General features: G+C 37.1%; 1 protein-coding gene across 1 annotated transcript; it reads left to right on the top strand.

The window, feature by feature from the left end:
• Window positions 1-1599: 1599 nt before the first annotated feature.
• On the top strand, window positions 1600-17497 carry LOC140227191 (arginine kinase-like). The gene is made up of 9 exons (XM_072307622.1): window positions 1600-1745; window positions 9177-9442; window positions 10188-10292; window positions 10981-11148; window positions 12294-12465; window positions 13518-13641; window positions 14669-14858; window positions 15932-16100; window positions 17053-17497. The coding sequence occupies exons 2-9, from the start codon at window positions 9265-9267 to the stop codon at window positions 17201-17203; spliced, it is 1257 nt and encodes a 418-aa protein (XP_072163723.1). The 5' UTR covers window positions 1600-1745; window positions 9177-9264; the 3' UTR covers window positions 17204-17497.
• The last annotated feature ends 1194 nt before the right edge of the window (window positions 17498-18691 follow it).

Genomic DNA, 18691 nt, shown 5'->3' on the forward strand with positions numbered 1-18691 from the left:
CAATGGAAATATACTAAAAAGGCTTTCCGAATACAGAATATCAGTTTACCCCGCGTTTGTATCTGACGCCGCAAACATGATAGAAGTGACAATTGGAACACTTTTTTGTTTTGTTTTATTCTTTTATCTTTATTATTGTAATTATGATAATTACTATTGTTTTATTATTATTATCATTATTATTATTATTATTATTATTATTATTATAATTGTTATTATTATTATTATTATTATTATTATTATTATTATTATTATTATTATTATTATTATCATTACTATTATTATTATCATCATTATTATTATTATTGTTATTATTATTATTATTATTATTACACTCTAAAAACGCAAATGTTGAATCAACATTTAAAAGGGCCGAGGAGTGACAGCATTTTTGAAGTGTTGCATCCAACTTTTGAAATAACATTTTAAATGTTGAATCTAGCAGGAAAACCAACACTTTGAAAATGTTGTCACTCCTCGGCCCTTTTAAATGTTAATTCAACATTTGTGTTTTTAGAGTGTATTATTATTATTATTACTATTATCATCGAGGTGCTATTGTGGCTCAGTGGATAAGACCTTTGGTGTAAATCCCGAAATCCCTGATTCGAGACCCCTGGCTGAATAGGTTGTACCCTGCCTTAAGCAAGGCACTTTAGTATCCTCACAGTCCTTCGGTATAGGTCTGCCAGGCTGCTTCCTTAGCGGATAGGTAATCTGAAACAAAACAAAACAAATCAAATCAAGTCAAATCAAATCGAAACAGAATTCGCCATTGTAGACTTTTGCACAGCAGTTATTAACAAGTCATTTAGTGTAGAAATCATGTTATATATTATGTTTTCCATGTTGGGTAGATGATTCTTTTCAGAAAGAAATAAGTGGACGGAGATGCGGAAGAATTGGAGAAAAAACCCCAATAAATTTGATAATGACAAAATTGAAATTGATAATTAAATGTGGTGACACTTGAATCTAGATGATAAATTTGATATAAGCCTATGTATAGGAGCACAATTAAGACACAGAAAATCACCAACGAGCCCTATAACATAAAATCAATTTCTCCGATAATAAGGCTTAATGGAGGTGGATAGGTTGATAAATGCCCGAGATTATGTCGACTTTGCGAATGCTCGATATTTACACAAAGTGGATATTATGAAATGGGAGGATGGGAATTGAGAAAGATTTTCATAAGAGATGCCAGGCTGGAGGCCTCTAGATAATCAAGGCATGAAAACAGATTATAGATAACCAGATCAGACTGAATCAACGTATCATTATATCATCAATCAATAACATTTTCTGAAAATTTCAAGATTTTGATTGAGTTTCTCTCTTTTCCGCGTTTCCTCGCGAATAGCCCCTTTTAGAAGAGCGTGAGCTACATAGGACACATCTTTACTTTGCGGGATTTGAGAGAAGTCATCTCCTATCGCATCTGCATGATGTACGCACAAGTGTGTTCAGCAGGCGACCTCGCACAAGAACGCGACCGTACGAAATAATGGTCGCGCAAGTACAGTTGTACTGAATATCGATCACCTCCTGAGCTCACCGCCCTACACATGCGTACCCAGCGTCATCCCGATTGCATTATACAGATGCGTAGCATTTTTCTATCTCTTCTAGTCGAACGTACGCATTATCCATTCAGTCGATCGGATACGGGCGTCGCTAGTGTAGTGCACATGACGCGCTGTATATCTTCAGGTCTCATTACATATTAGCAAATTAAAACGGTGAGTACTTTTATATTCCGAGTAATTTTGTTTGAGAGTGGTGTTACTTTATGACTATCTAGACAGTGAGAGTTACAGCCGGGGACATTTTTAACAGGTAGGGTGCTGGAAAGGTAAACCCTGGCTGCTTGTAATAATATCAAGGACTCTCGCATTTGTAGCTCCCGTCGTATCAAGGTACCTCATCAGAACCTCACTGCGAACTGCATTTAATCGGTATTTCTAATGTATTTTATTTATTTATTTATTTATTTATTTTTTGCTCTGTCCAACTTTGGACTTATGCAATGTCTTTTTTTTCATGAAGAGATAAGGCGTAATCACAATCATATGAAGAAAATCGGTGCCGAAGCCATGCACGATGTCTTCGTTATTTTGTGTCGTTATTACTATTAGGGAACACAAATGATGTGACCGCCATAATATCTAGTTGTGGGCTCCGAAATGTGAGCAATCCAAAAGTTGCCAATAAATTCAATGAGAGAAAGGGCGCAGGTGCCTATGGCATGTGCTAGGATTTCATTTCAAACCAACAACTGAACAGCTGTGTGTTGTGAGCATTTTACTGGCCTTATCAACGAAACCTATTGGTATAATGACGTTTTAGGATAACATTAATTCTGAATTAATACTGGCATGATGTTTCAACAATTTTACGTAATTCGTAATAGCGAATGCTCATTTTAGATGATAGAATTAGTCAATGAAGTTATTTGCACTCTTGCATAACAGTGAATCAACTATAGAAAACCGGGGTTTAGTGAATATGACCGAGCAGCATTCTGGCATTGATGGTGTTTGCCATATTAATATAGGAGACCTCGACAACAATACATTTCAAACACACGGTTAATTAAGGTTAAGTAAAAAGACAAATATATTACGGACATCTAATGATGCATTATAGAGGCCGGCCAGTGGAGATTGTGATAGGTCAGTGAATTCCCAAAATACTTTAGAATGTCACATTTTCCCTTTTTACTGGTTGGTAGATATGCAATTCTAGTAACAGTTCCGGTAGAGTAGCTCTTTTGTTATAGACTATTACCCTGATCGTTACATCTCAAAACAAATATTAGACGCATATCACACTAGCGCAAACAAATCCAGATAATCGCATTCTGTAGTAATGTCTTGTTTTATAAATGACAACGCAGTGGAAATGTGAGAGAATTTATGATCTCTGTTAGGGCGTTTAACATAAAATATCAGGTGATTTGCCTCTTAGAGTTGAACTACGAGTTGTTACCCGCCATCGCCAAAGAGCGCGGTGGCTGATTCGAGACCGCCCCTTTGTACGCTCTAAAGCTAGTTGCCATGGACGCGTGCGAACACAATGGCGACATTTTGTAAACTCAGCCGTTGACCCCACTCGCAGAGTTTCCTGGCTTCTTACATGTTCCGCCTGGTAAATCAAGTGACCCACTTTTCTTACTCGTGCCCTTCCATAAACAAAGGTCACTGCTCACTGGGCAAAATGTGAGTTTCTTTCATAATTCCTATATGATAACTAAAAGAACTGCTCCCTGTATTCGCACATGATGCAGAAGACCCTAACAACATAATGTGCAATTCGCTGCTATGTTCACGTACGCAAGTCCATTAGGGCATAATCATGTTCGTCGTGATTTCAAAGCGGCACCTTCCGCTGGGCAAAGAATTGTTTACGGCTGTTATTGTGCTAGTTGCCCCCAGTTAGCTTTGTTCGCTACAATCGCCTTCCTTCATTCAGACTCTCCGGTTGTCACAATGCCGCCTGTTGCCATGTACCTGAAATCAATAGGGTTACTAAGGCCATCGTGTAGTGTTCGGGGACACGGACTTTATTCTCCCTCCTATGCATTTGATTCGTCCTAGTATTTGTGTTTGTTCGGGGAGGTCTGTCTAACACAACAAACTGTCTTATAGCAACATTTCCAAGCGAAATGCGACGAATAAAACATAATGCGTGATATTCTTCGAATTTTGGCAAATTGTTTGCCAAACGTTACAAGCGTTATTCCATGCATCATCAATCGACAGTTTCAAAAATCTTCTTAAAACTCATCTATTCCATTTTTTCATAGTTTTCCATAGTCATGTTTTAACACATTTCTGCATACTTCCAGATACACTTTACCAACCATGATCGATTTATGTAATCATTACGTAATTTTCAACTCCTTTAAAATTTATATCTTTATCATACTGCAAGATTTTCAGTTAAGATTGAATACAATGTCATGTTATTTGTGTAATAATCTTTTTGCTTTCTTTTATTTTGATTATATCATTGCGCAGGTGAGTATGTATTACAAACGTAAAGAAACTGCGCAATATGAATTCAGTTATTATTGCTATTGTTAAAATTATTATTATCATCATTCTATTTCATAATTCTTACTATCTATATTGGTCCTTGTTTTTAGAAGGAAAAAAAATTCCTGTGAACTCTGCGCAGTATAGCATCGCTCGAAATACACACACACACACACACACACACATAATATATGCATACATTTGTTTGAGATTGAACATTATTAATAATGACGAAAATAAATGTTAACGTTATTGTGTCATTCTAGAACCTTGACATACTGACTTATCGATATAAAGTGCAATACAGTCATGAGGTTGTGGTTTGCTGTTTGTCATCTAACTCACGTATTGCCCTTCATTTTAGAATAAGTTTACAAGTAAAATGTCTTGTCTGTCGAAGAAGCACATGCTAGAGACCTTTGATCGTATTTACAATCTTTACTGTTTACATTGTGTCTCAGCTGGATATTGTCTCATTGTGTTGGTAGCGAAAAATTCTTCTGCCAATTCTTCAGGATGATTGCTGCTACTGAATATATTACGTATAGATGAAGAAATTGAACATCAGTATACTCTGGCACTATGGTGTTGTTGTTTTTTTTCATCAATGTCAACGAAATCTCCATCATTTCTTAATATAAATTTTCCATTAATCTCCGTAAGTATTGTGGTTCGTCTGTTATCTATATCAAGGATCACAATGATGAGTATAGAATACGTGACTTACGTGAGCAGTACATCTTAATGAAATATAGCTTGTGTGTGTATAATGTGTGTGTGTGTATGTGTGTATGTGTGTATGTGTGTATGTGGTTTCTCGACGTCTAGCTCGAAATAGAATCGTACAATCTCGAATTCCGAGCGTGCCTTAGGCATGGAAGATAGATTGATGGTAATATATCGTGTTCACACTTCGCGTTATTAAGCTATTCCCTGTTGATCTCATGGTTTTGTGTGTTGGGCTTTTTTTTTTGTCTTGTTGGGAGAGAAGATCTGTTTTCGAATCTTCTTTGGTGATATTTAGATAATGCTTAACAATTTTGAATGTTTGTACGAAAAAAACATGTAACATATTGTGAATTAAAATGTTACTGAGATAGATGAAAAGTTAGACAACAATATTAATGACATTTTTAATGAAAATCTCCAATGACGATGTTTCTTCATGCATACGATTTATCATCCAATATTCTTTTGTGACTTATTCTATTTAGCTGCAGGCGAATATTTTCCTAATTATACGTTGACATCTTTGATGCCCACCAGTACTTGGTCATTACTTTTTATAACCCTGCATGAAAAAAGCCCCACAAAATGTCCCCCATTTGACTGAATTTCATGTAAGTATGCTTAAAACAATATTCGGGGTAACAAAGCCGATTATGGGATTTTGCTGTGTTTTTTTAAAGACAAAGTTAACCTCTTCCTAAAACTTCGAATTTAAAAGCATGAAATTTAGTACAGTATTACCGAGTGTATAAATACAGGCCTATATTCAACAATTTACGTCATTTTTGTTGTTACTAGCTGTTTTTTTTTCTCCATTCTTTGAAGTACATGACATGTATGTGAAAGTGTTCATGAAAACCTAAGACAGAAAGTTTTATGACGATCAGGAATATTTTTTTTTCAACATGGCACAGTTATCACAAGATTGTTGTTATGAGTGTTCCAGTAATGCACTTGAATAAACCCTGAACTTCAAAGTCCTTTTTTTTTCCAAGAAAAAAAAAGCATTCTTACATGTTTATGTCTCCATCATTAGATATGCGTAGTAAGGAACACCCAATTCTTATGAGCTATTATTATAATGTTAAGGCGGCTGTGATAGAATCTCCCGTTTCAGAATCTATAACCTTTACACAAACAAGTCATATCTGTGGAAATTTGTTGGTTTTATGATGCGAGTTTACATTTTTTTTTTCGTTGAAAAACTCTGTCACTTACTTGTCACATGTACTTGTGATTCATGGTATGATACGTTCTGGAATTTTCAGCTGTCAAGGCCGCAGAACTCTTGCGGTTTCAAACGATTTTATCTTGATGACGTCATAAAACTCGAATTTGGTCATACACGACAGAATAGAATTTTCAGTTAAAGGGCAATTCAACGCCACATTGAAGTTGATTTCAAATAACATGATAAAGTCAAACACACAGAATGATGGAAGTTATTTCCTAATTGAATCCGATATTGTTTTAATTTAAAAGACAATTTAAAATGCGAAGAGACCGTCATCGCCCTACTACATGTACGATCATGGGTTCGTGCATTGATAATAATGTTGAAATCTTGTATTCAGTTCATGATGAACAGTGAATGTAGTTTCCCCATAGGTCTACATACACACAGAAACACTCACACACACAAACACATTGCAAGCATTCATCTTTTTTCCCATTCTTATACATGCCATGGGAGGTCTGAAATGCTTGAAAAGCTGAATTTATTTCAAGCATGAAATGTTCAATGTGACGATACTGAAAATTTAGAAGAATCGTCAGTGATATATATTCTATTCTAGTTTAAGAATACATGTATTTTGTTTTTCCAAAAGAATTCTATGTTTGTTCATTTAGAGAAGATGTAATCGTCCTCCAGAACTTATTCCTTCATCATGTAAGTCGACAACATCTAGCACTACTGAATAGATCTTTGATGTAATCAAAGCCGAAGAAGATTCGGGTTTGTTTGTTTGTTTGTTTTTTCTTATCATTTCTATGATTGGTTTTATCATCACCATGATAAAGGATAGAAAGTACATGATATGGTGATAGCAATATACTGTTCGTCCAAAAGGTGTAGTTGTAGCAGTGACAGTGATGGAACAATAATATGACAAATGTTCTTATTAGAAGTTGTTTTATACGTGTCGTGAGGTTAAAATTCGTACTTTCCTGAATATTGCAAAATTCCTCTTCGTGATGTAAGCTATGACTGCGCAAACATCAAACGTAGATTTGTACAAAATATTCTGACCATAGCCACAAATAGCATCGCTGATATCTTTAAGCTCGGGTAATTCTGTGATATTCCCTGAGGGACTAACTGCTATCATTGACTACAGTCGAATGCCGCGCCATCGATTTTTGCTTTGGTATTTTTAAGGTAAATGAACCGATAATGCGTATTAATTACGGTATGCCAGAACAGCCATTCCGAACTCGTGGAAGTAATGCTGTTGAAAATTTATCGTCGTCATGGATACCTCGATAGTATATTCTACGTATAGAGAAAAGAGTCTCCATATATACGTATTATATAGACATGCATGTGTATGGTGATATCAAAAGGGCTTTAATTCATTATGCATGTAGTGAGCTATACATGCATGATTAATATTTTCTTAATCTTGTCAAAGCTTGCTTCAACTTGCCGTGCAATGTATATATATTTTTTTCACCACGCATCATTACCTTACCCGCTTGGATTTCTGTAAAATCGTCTTAGTATGCTTCGAAAGAAAGAGTGCAGTGCTCATCCATTGCAGTATATTTGTTCAGCAAGCTTCTTCGTAAACATCTGCTCCGAAGATGTTAGAGAATATTTCAGCTATAATAAAATGAATATATCATTGTAATGAGCAAAACCAAACCATCAGACCTGTCAAGAATGTTTTCTAACGATTTCCAGCAACCAATCATAATGTTCACGAAGTTAGAACGTATAGCCTGTTATCCTGTACAAACTATGTTTCTTTTACTGTTTCTCAATCAAGTTTAAAGTAGATTTGAAAACTGAGATAAGCAAAAACGTATGTTATGGGAGATAAGCTCTCATCCCGTCATTAGACTTCACTTTATAATGGACATGCCCTTACAGGAGACTTCTTCATGATTTTCAGACTTTTGCAATTGAACGCCTATATCTATGGTTAAACTGGGTAAACAAAGAGCTTCAGTATGTGTAATGTTTGGAATGAGGAATAAGAATGTTTTCAAAATTGATAACAAATCAAAATGAACGAGGATGATGACATGGCAGCTACACACTAGAATGCATGTTTGGATGCTCAAGGAAGCAGAACAAAAGAAGAAAGCATGCATAAATTGCCCAGGTGGACTTGTTGAGTAAGTGGTAATGTCATGGAACAACATTGCTTACATTTTTGGAATATGTGAGCCTTAATTGTACGATTGTGATCATCCTTGTTCAGTGTATTGTGTTTGGAGTTTTTAGAGTACTGGTCCATATGCTATGGGACCATGATAAATTCCACAAATCTATACATGGTAATATCAAGTCATACACTACGTGATGTTAAATATGATAAATCGTTTGGAATGTCTCTTTAAACTCGATTTATAGTGTCCATCAATCCTCGAATGACGTTCGAGGCAAGCAGTGTGAGACGCAATAGGAGCTGAAGGAGAACAGCATTGGCTGATAACGCCTCACACGTGACCTTGATTTCGCGAGCAATGGCGCCTCGTGTGTGTAATAGGATAGACCCCAAAGACATTTCAGTCTTGCGCGTTGCGAGATTGATGGTGGTTGCATCCAGGCATTCAGGCAATAGAATAAAAAGACAAGGGAAAAAATAACAACAGAAAGGTGGCGTACATTCGATCCATGTTCTGATTACACCTTGTCTTGAATTACACGCATACTGCAAGCTGTGGTGATTAGTTTAAACGTTGGTGTTGTGCAAGCCAGTCACATTATACGTTTATGTGTTTGTGGAAGTGGGGGAAAAGAAATAGAAATGGCCCGTATCTATTCCATTGCTTCTTGTAGTTTGCGAAAAGCTGTAACTTTTAAGGGTGTTCTTTTATCCGACCCTTAAAGTTTATTTCGCTCCGTCCAATAATGACTTTTATTAGTGGCGTCTCACCCCTTTATACAAACCCTCTTACCTTTATAGTGATTTATACACAAAAATAGGAATCAACGGAGGAAAAATAAATGCAATATGAAAGTTTGAAATCAAAATAAGCTGTTTGATGTCGATTGTATTTGTCTTCAGCTGTGACGAGAATATTATCATTGTCTTCCTAAAAAAAAAAGATAAAAAAGAGGAAAAATTTACTTTGTGTTCTGTTTCACAGAAGTGCTCTGATATCAAAACTTCTTGTGCATTTTTTGTGACTTTAATCACAGTAACCGTGTCCCCTTCTAACTCTTACCAGCAGGAAAAGCTGACGACTGCTTCATAAAGCCATCTTGAAAGCTCGTAGACCAGAGACATCAAATTCGAAAAACCAAAAGAAAGAAAAAAAAATGGCGAACTTAAAGCAGTTAGATTTCGACGCCAGTGAGGACTACCCGAACTTTGACGGTCACCACAGCCTTCTGGCCAAGTACTGTACGCAAGACGTGTACAAGAAGCTGCGTGACGTGCAGACGTCGTCTGGTTTCACCATCGACAGGGCCATCCAGAACGGCGTGGACAACCCAGGTTAGCCGCCTATAAGCAGCCAGTCCAAGAGCGTTTGATCTTTCTCTGAACATCCCATGCATATACATCCAAGAACAGTTTAACGTGGGCTCAAAAGTGCATGCGCCATGACATGCATAATGACCAATAATAGTATCTTTTATTATAAAGTGACGAAAACTTTGATGAGACTCCACTTCGAGACAAAATTTGAAGTATCAGATAAACTTTATGATACTCCAGTGCGACAAATATTTTTATAGGCGTGTACAAGAAGATGATTGTTCAATCGTGCGAGTTCAAAGCTAATACTTATTTTCAGTCCGTCTCTGCTTTTCACAGCATCATTTTACTATCTACCCTCATCTTTGTTTCGTGTTGTCAATAAGACACAATACGCGTGACCCGTTTATCAAAATAAAACTTCAATCCACACGCAGACTTTCTATCCGTCACTCTCATGTAGGAGTTAACCAGTATCAAACGTTCGGGTTTGTTTGCTTTGATTAATATGCCCAAGCTTCGATTAATATGCCCAAAAGAGTATTGTTTTGGTTGGTGTAATGATAGCTTCAAAGAAAATTTGAAATTGATGAAAACATTCTATCTGGTCCCATTTCATTATGATACGATAGATTGTGAATGTATAAAATGTTGAGGCCCTGTGTGAAGTTTTCACTATAAGCACACAGAGAAATTTTGTCCTCTGGCAGTGCGGATCTTGAGGGCCGATTTAATCACGAGTATTCCTTTCCTCTTTACACAGATTTTCACGTCGGCATTTTAGCTGGCGACGAAGAATGCTACACTGTCTTCGCCGACCTCTTCGACAAAGTTATCGAGGAGTACCACAATGGCTTCAAGACAACAGGTGAGTCCGCCAGTAATTGCAAATTAGGTGGAATCAAACTTGTCCCACGCATGCAGGGCAACCCATCAAAATGAATTAATGGTCAATTGAAGTCGGAAAATGTCCATGGTTTCCGCCAAGGTTGGGTAAGATTATGAGGTCAGATCGCCCTATTGAAGACAGCATTAACAGTTCAGTAAGCTGAGAACCTAAAAAATAATTCGATGTATGTATTATGTTTTTCAGTATGAAATTTTCCAGTGAACAACGACGGCGTCGTATGGATCCTTTGAAACCTGTTTATGTTTGGCTCCAATTTTGTTTCGTGATTGTTAGGGCAAAAATGCGCAATGGCTCATTGCACTTTGCGTTTTCTCCTATTGCCGCCATAAGGACCTATTGGTACCACTGAAATATTTCTTGAAATAATATCCCACAGCATTATTAGTCTTAAATGGACGTGAAAACAGTCAACAAGATCTAAATGATACTTCATCTTTAAAAGTATTATTCTGTTAAAGTATAGCAAAATACATTGCGTACGGGGAAAAAATACTTATCAATTTGATACTATACACAGTGTCTGCCCGTAAGTGACTTCAGTTAGGCCTGTTAAGTTTCAAGCACCAGCACCAATCTACGAATGCGAATTATTGTATGAGCAGTTTATTATATCTGTTCTTTTAAATTCAAAATGTTTTCAACACAGACAACCACAAGACAGATTTGGACCCATCGAAGATTACGGGCGGACCTCTCGACGATAACTATGTTGTCAGCTCTCGCATCAGGACCGGACGCAACATCAAGGGCTACGCCCTGTCACCACATATTGCTCGCAGTGAGAGACGACAAGTTGAAAAGCTTGTCTCTGAAGGTAAGCATACATCCAGGGCATACGTCAAAGATACAACAACAAAATAATGAAGATGGATGGATAGATAGGTGATTTTTTAGAAGGGGAGAAGACGGGCAGAAAGAGTTTGAGCACGAAAGAGAGAGAATGAGAGGAAGAGAATGAGGTAGAGGAGCACGAACTTGAAAGCCGGAAAAAGGTATAAACCTATTTTATTATGCTTTATGCAAAATTCATTCATTCATTCATTCATTCATTCATTTCAATTTTATTTCCACGCGGGCACTTGCTTCAGCCACAGACTATCCTTCATAATTCCGTGCATCTCAAAACATACATAACATGATAAAGGAGCATACAGGAACATAGGCCCTACACAGATCATACAATAAAAAATGAAATATGAATATAAATCGCGGATGGCCATGAAAAATACACCATGTAAATTTGTTGTTATATGTACTGGTATTAAGAATTCTGCCTGGAGCAATGTTTTAAGCTTTAGGGAATGTTGTGTTCTTTTGTTTTGTGCTTTGTTGTGTGTTTAGAAAACTTTGACACAATGGTCCATCAATAAGGTGACTTTTTTTTTTCTTAAATCTGAGTTGAAGCGAGTAATGGAAGGGATACCTGTTATCCATGATGAGTAGTTAAGAAATTGCGGACGTAGTGAAATGTCACAAAGACGATTATAATCCTTGCTCGCGAACGCTTGCATCTTGTATTTGCATGGAATCGTAAATGAAGCCACATCTGAAGCTGATAACCGACAAGAAAAGTTCGCTTAGAGGCAGGACCACCTTTTGTCATATCATTACCATTATTTCCACATCCCAGTTACAAGAACAGTAGTTTGCAAATGGATAAAAGCATTGAGAATTAGTCTGTATAATCTTTTTTTGAAGAAAAATGTTGATCAAAAGGAAAGGAATGTAAGAGTAATGTGTAAAAGGTTCGTTTCTTCAATAGTTTCACATGTTGATGTCATCAATTGCTTTCATTCATTGTTTTGACCGTATGTGATTGTGAAAATTTCCTCTAGTTTTCATCATTAACGCAAACGCAATATGGATTATCTCTCCTTTCTATTGAAGTTCATATTCAATATATCAGTATCTGTATCATCGTCATTACTATGAATATCATCCCGAACTTTATCATCGCAGCTCTGTGCTCACTGTCGGGAGAGTTCGAGGGAAAGTATTACTCCCTGCTGTCGATGAGTCCCGAGGACCAGCAACAGCTCATCGATGACCACTTCCTCTTCGAGAAACCCATCTCCCGCCACTTCCTCAGCGGAGGTATGGCAAGGGACTTCCCCGATGGGCGTGGCATTTGGTACGTATTACCCCAGAGGTGTGAAAATTAATTCCGTATATTTATATGATTCGCTTATTCCTGACCGTACTTTTTTATATACTGATGCTGTCTGGCACCAGTGGTGCAGTTTAGAAATCATCAGTTTTGTTCATGTTCATGCAAAATTTCACTGTCTTTAAGCTAATGTCCTTTTTATCCGGCCTGGGCCAATGGCTCAAGTGTGTTATGTTGCATGCGATAGCTAAGTCTGGCACCAGTCATTTATTGACATTGCTTCAGTCATGTGTCATGTGCCGTGTATTAGACTTTCGGTATTGTGTGTACAAACGTAAGTTTCATCCAGATATGGGTAGTGTCGAGAACAAGGGCAGAGGACCCTCGTTCATCCAAGTGATATTTGACCACAGAGCCATGCTCTCCCATTGAATCCTGAATGACATAAAATATAACATTGATAGTGCCCTGTTTCTTTGGTGCCGTGTACCGATGCAAAATGAATCATGTTCATGGTAGGGGAAGGGTGAATAAGTTTTTACATTGTAGGGTCGGGAGTTTGCAAGTAGATTGCTGATATTCTGAAGGTGGAAATGTCATGTTCCGGTAAAGGCAATTTGATGTCTCTTGAGAAAACTTGATAGCAACTGCCAAAAGTGTTTTGGTATAGTGGTTTTAGTCATTCTAAGCGATTAATTCACACAATACGTAACATGATAATATCTCCACGAGGTAACAGAACTTCAAATCGCAGAAACGTGAAGTTACGCTGATATCTTGTGACCGTGCACAGTTTTTGATGGTCTGGAAAAATAATTCATCAAAGTTGTGTCTTCGACATGCAGTAATAGGACGATGTTAAGAGGAAGAAAACAAATAGAAATGATGATAGTTTCCTACGGTTTTTAATTTTTTAATTTTTTAATGTTATAATTTGACGTGATGCAATTTTACTATAGGCTGTAGTATTATTTATTTGAAATACTAACAATGCGCCAGGGACAATGCGTCTTGCATTAGAAATATGGACTGGTGCTCCCCGAACTCATCGTACTCCCCCGTCTTATCCTCGTTAGGCACAATACGAACAAGACTTTCTTGGTGTGGATCAACGAGGAGGACCAGACCCGTATCATCTCCATGCAGAAGGGTGGCGACATGAAGGCGGTCTTTGAACGCTTCTGCTCAGGTCTCACACAGGTATAGCATCTAATCTATCTACCCACAGCTATCAAGTCTCTTTGGTGTTACTGCTGCTCTATCAGAGGCCCCTGCTATTCCAATAACCCCAACGGTACCAGGTACCCATTAATAAAAACAGATGTTTCAGCGAGGACATGCAGAGCAAAATGCACAATTTCCAGGGGTGACCCAATGGTACCACGTACTCGTCTATTTACATCTGCGTAACGAGGGACATCGTGGGTGAAACGTGCGTTGTTCATGGATAAAAGCACAGAATGGGATCCGAACCCAAGACCTTTTTCCTGAAAATCCATGGTCGTCCTGTCCACTGCACCACGGTATTCCCACATTACCCAAGTACCGCATGATGATTAAATTATCCAAATATATGAATGATATTCAGTTTTTTGTATATTTGGATACTATATTTGGATACTTAATTATATTAAGTATCCAAATATAGGAATGATATCAAGTTTTTGAATGTGTTAAAAAAAGTATGATTAAAAAGAACAAAAAACAAAACATCAAACGATTGCACCACGTATAGAGAAAAAGATACCGCTAAAGTTTCTTCTGCTTTATGTTCAGTGTGGTCAACTTAATGACATTGCAAAAAAAAAAAAAAAATTGCCACTTTCCTTTCAGTGATAATGTGCTTGTAAAAAGCTTGCACCACCCCGTCATAAGATTTTAAAATACAGTAGAAAAAAAAAAAGATTGAAAGTTTTCAACTCCAATGTAGCATAACCTCGGCAGGAAACACAATACTTGCTTGTACATTAATAATTCAACAAACCAATAATATATATATATATATATATATATATATATATATATATATATATATATTAATTCTTACAAAGTCTGAAAAAGGAATAATCTTCTTGGAGGTTTGACTTGTTTGATGAACAGAAAAAAAATAGGGCATTACAACATCTTTTTTTCTCAACTTGAAGGTCGTCAGATTCCGGTATATCGTGATGAACTCTCCGAACGCTCATTTTTTGACCCATGCGTTGTTGTCCGGTCATTGTGTCAGGTTGAAGATAAGATCAAGGAACAAGGCAAGGAGTTCATGTGGAACGAGCACTTGGGCTTCATCCTGACCTGCCCTACCAACCTGGGAACAGGGGTGCGTTGCAGCGTACACGTGAGGATCCCAAAGCTGTCCAAGGACCCGCGCTGCAAGGCAATCTGCACCGCTCTGCGTCTCCAGATGCGCGGAACAAGTATGTAACGTTGATTATTTATGTCGAATGAATTCAAATTCAAACAGTAGAGCTATCTAAAGTTGATGTATCACGTAATACAAGTTGGGGACGGACTTTTATTAGGACCGCTTTGTTTTTGAATATCCCATCCATTTCAAAACCGAATTTCATCAAATAAACTCGAATCCTCCTTAAAGTTATGTGTACTTTCATATCTTATTAATGGTTTCTGATATCTCACAAAAAAGTTAAATCTGAAGCGCTCTCTAAACCAAAACTATACCATCCCTTTAACGCAAAATAAGTGCAATTCCACAACACCAGGTTCATGTTGATTTTGATTGACAGAGTGAAATCGTTCGCACAGAATCCTAGCAGTTTCTCCAAAAAAAAAGAACAAGAAAAAAGAGAAGCTATTGGATTTTAAAGTTTCTCATGTCTGTATTTTGTGGTTGCAGTCCTCTACACAGAGTGTAGGAGAGGCAATGGTGTTATCACTTATACAATTACTATTTTGTATACAACTATATTTACAAGTCATGATTGTGGTCCAGTTCGACTACAGCCTCTTTCTCCTGTAAGTCCATGCTGCTTGGTATTTTCGAGACTGCAGTAGTTTAATGATTATTCATTATTATCAATATCATAACATGTCGAGAAAGGAAATTTACTTAAAGTTCAGATACAAGACTTGGGTAACTTTTGCGGTGGCGACGAAATCACCAGCTCTCCATTTTTGAACATGATGAATATGGAGTAAAATAAACTACAAAAATAAAAATGTGTGAATTTTGAATGTGCAATTCTGAATAGTTTCTAAATTCCGAAATGAAACGATATAATCATGTAGAAGCAGAAATGTATGAAAAAGTAATCAGGATGAATTACTTATTCTGTGAAATATCATAATACCATAATCTTCTTCTGAAGCAGTTCGGTATAAAATCTAGAGGCTTACTAACAATGCAGCATAAATACGGTCTGTACGAGATCAACACGAGAAAGTGGGCAGTAATAGAAGGTGAGTAATCTACTGTGCAAATTATGTTGTGAGGATCTGGTAAATTTTCGGCTCTTCCCTCTCTCGCCAGGTGGGGAATTCACCGAGGGCGTCGGCGGCGTGTACGACATCTCTAACCTGGATCGTCTCGGGACATCCGAAGTCGAGCAGGTGCAGTGCGTGATCGACGGCGTATCTACCATCATCGAAATGGAGAAGAGGTTGGAGAAGGACGAGGACATTGAGGACCTCATGCCTGGGTAAAGATTTTTCTTCAAATGGAAGTTAACATGCCGAAATTTGTGTTTAATTATCCTACAAGTTTGGTTGTTCTTATTTTTCCTTGATTGTCTGCTGAAAAAAAATAAAAACAACAACCCTGCAACCAAAAACACAGAAGAGATAATATTCATAATAATTATAATACACCATTATTGACTCGTCGTACGTAACTTGACTGTTGCATGAGATATCGATGCTACGTCAAAGAGATTGCTGTGACTATAGTGACTTGTATAAGTGATTTTTCAACAGCTACTTTGAAAGCTCTGATTTTGAGGAACACTAACCTTTTACACTCTTTCTTGATAATAGATATGTGGCTAAATGAGTTACGATGGGTGGATTAGTATTTTTCTTCAACAGCGCAAAAACAAGGAGCTTTTTTTTTCGATAACAACATAATTTTGGAGAAAAAAGGCAAGAAAGGCTTTGTGATGGATAGCATGATTTGTCGGTCGTTTTCGTGTTTTTGAGCATGGAGTTGGATAACACAAATTTATTCTTCAGATGGTGGGATACAGAAAGTACCATAATATTTAACGAAGCATGTAGACTTGCAAATGTAAATTTGAGAACTAACCTGATTTCCTTGTCCCGATCTTGGGGAGGGGAATATCAGGAAGATACCATGAATATGTTTAGGAGAGTGACAGCCCACCCAACGAGACATAATCGTCTGTATTATACAAGTCCTTGTGTTGTGTTCTTTTCTTTTCATAAGAATCAATGTTGCGGTTCTTCCACTCGTAGTCTTGTCAAAGAATATTGTGAACTGATCGAGGTTGCATTAAGTTGTATGTTTATTTATTATTATTTCTTTTATATATACCTGTATAAAATTTTATTTCATTTATGTTATATTTACGCTGATAGCTTAACATACATTTCACACTTTTAACAACTATTTTTGTTTTATCCCATGGTCTACAGAAACGCTGCCGCAATCCAAGCCGAGCAGCAGAAGGCCGAGCAGGAGACAAAGTCCCCACAAGCCGCTGAGGCATCGGGCGACAAACCCAAACCAGCGGCCGAAGAGTCCAAGCCCAAGCCCAAGAAATCCTCGACGTGTTCATTGCTGTAAACATTAGGCCCCCACGAAATTTTGAATCTCACTCAATCATTTGCACAAGATAATTAGGAAAAGAAAAGTGACATAACAAGGTAAATGTTAATGACGAGGTATTGTTTTCATGTGCAGGAAAGTACCTCAGGACCTTGACAAAAGAAAATATTTTTTTGTTTGTTGGCCGTTTGACAAACAAAACGATAATCATATACAAAGTGATAGCATAATGGCCGTACTCGACTTTGTTAACAATATGTAGATTCTGGCATTTGCAGTGAGGTAAATTCACATTCAAATATAGAAATGCGTACAAAAAGTTTTTTTTTTTTTTTTTTTGGAAACTTATATGCTGGTTACTTTTTATTTGCATGTACAATATGGAGCAGTCATACTTATGATGATTAGATATATATTTATGCCGAATATCAATTCACCTGTGATTGTGTACAAACTATTACTGACTTTGATTGACAGCATGAACGATGCCCAAAATAAATTGTTATGGTTTCTTTACAGCATAAGTAAAATGTTTTCAAGGATTGCCAGATCAGTGTGTGTAACGGAGAATGCAAACAACTTTCTCGCGTTATGTTTACTGGAACCTTTCGTTAAAGTGTGGATTATCTATCGGTCCACCCTATCCATTGCATTGTATTGCATGTAGTCAAACGACAGTGTATTCTAGATAAAATGCAATGTGATGGTTAAAAGCAAACGTCTTGTTGGGAAAACACTAAATGTCGTCACTGATTTCAAAGTATAACAATTACTGCGTTCGTATTACGATAAAAGTGATCGTGTAATGTAATGTTCATACTGTGAATATTCATCCCTGAACGGCTTGGGAGGTTGTTTATCATGATAAGTCGTGATAAAGGTATGACGATGAAACGCTACAACGAAACATAATCTGCTTTACTGTGTGTGTATATATTTCTCTACCTGGGTTCTTGTTTTTCGGAGTAATAACAGTTGGGTATCCGTCCAAACAGACAAGTGTGTATAGATATATTTTCTTGTAAATACAATTTTATGTATGACTAGCATTATCATAGTTTTGTTTGATCTTCCGTCAGAGCAACATGAGGTTTGCGTGGCATCTGAAAACAGCTTGGCCTTTCAACTTTAGCATGAGTGAAGAGACTTGTGTCTTTTATGACCTTTGCTCCTAATTTTTGACAAGAGGTAAACCCTCCTTCAAAACATTTGCCAGCATTATGCATTCTTGTAATTGAAAACAGACAAAAAAGAAAGAAGGAAATCGTGATTTTATAGCGTGCGATGTCAATCACGTCTGGTTACTGCAGTATTCAGTTTTCCGGTCGATTTCTAATGAGCTAAGATCGTCTGGAAATTGCAATAATTATGTTATGTATAGTTTGACGGCACGCCTTCAGGACACTCACGACAGACTGTAGGTGCAGCTAAGTTTTTACAAGCACTGATTGATATATACGCCAGTGACTTACCCTTTTATTTGACACAAGGTACAAATTTCACCTC

This window comes from Diadema setosum, chromosome 1 (assembly GCF_964275005.1).
Source record: "Diadema setosum chromosome 1, eeDiaSeto1, whole genome shotgun sequence".
In the NCBI taxonomy this organism is placed as follows: Eukaryota; Metazoa; Echinodermata; class Echinoidea; order Diadematoida; family Diadematidae; genus Diadema; species Diadema setosum.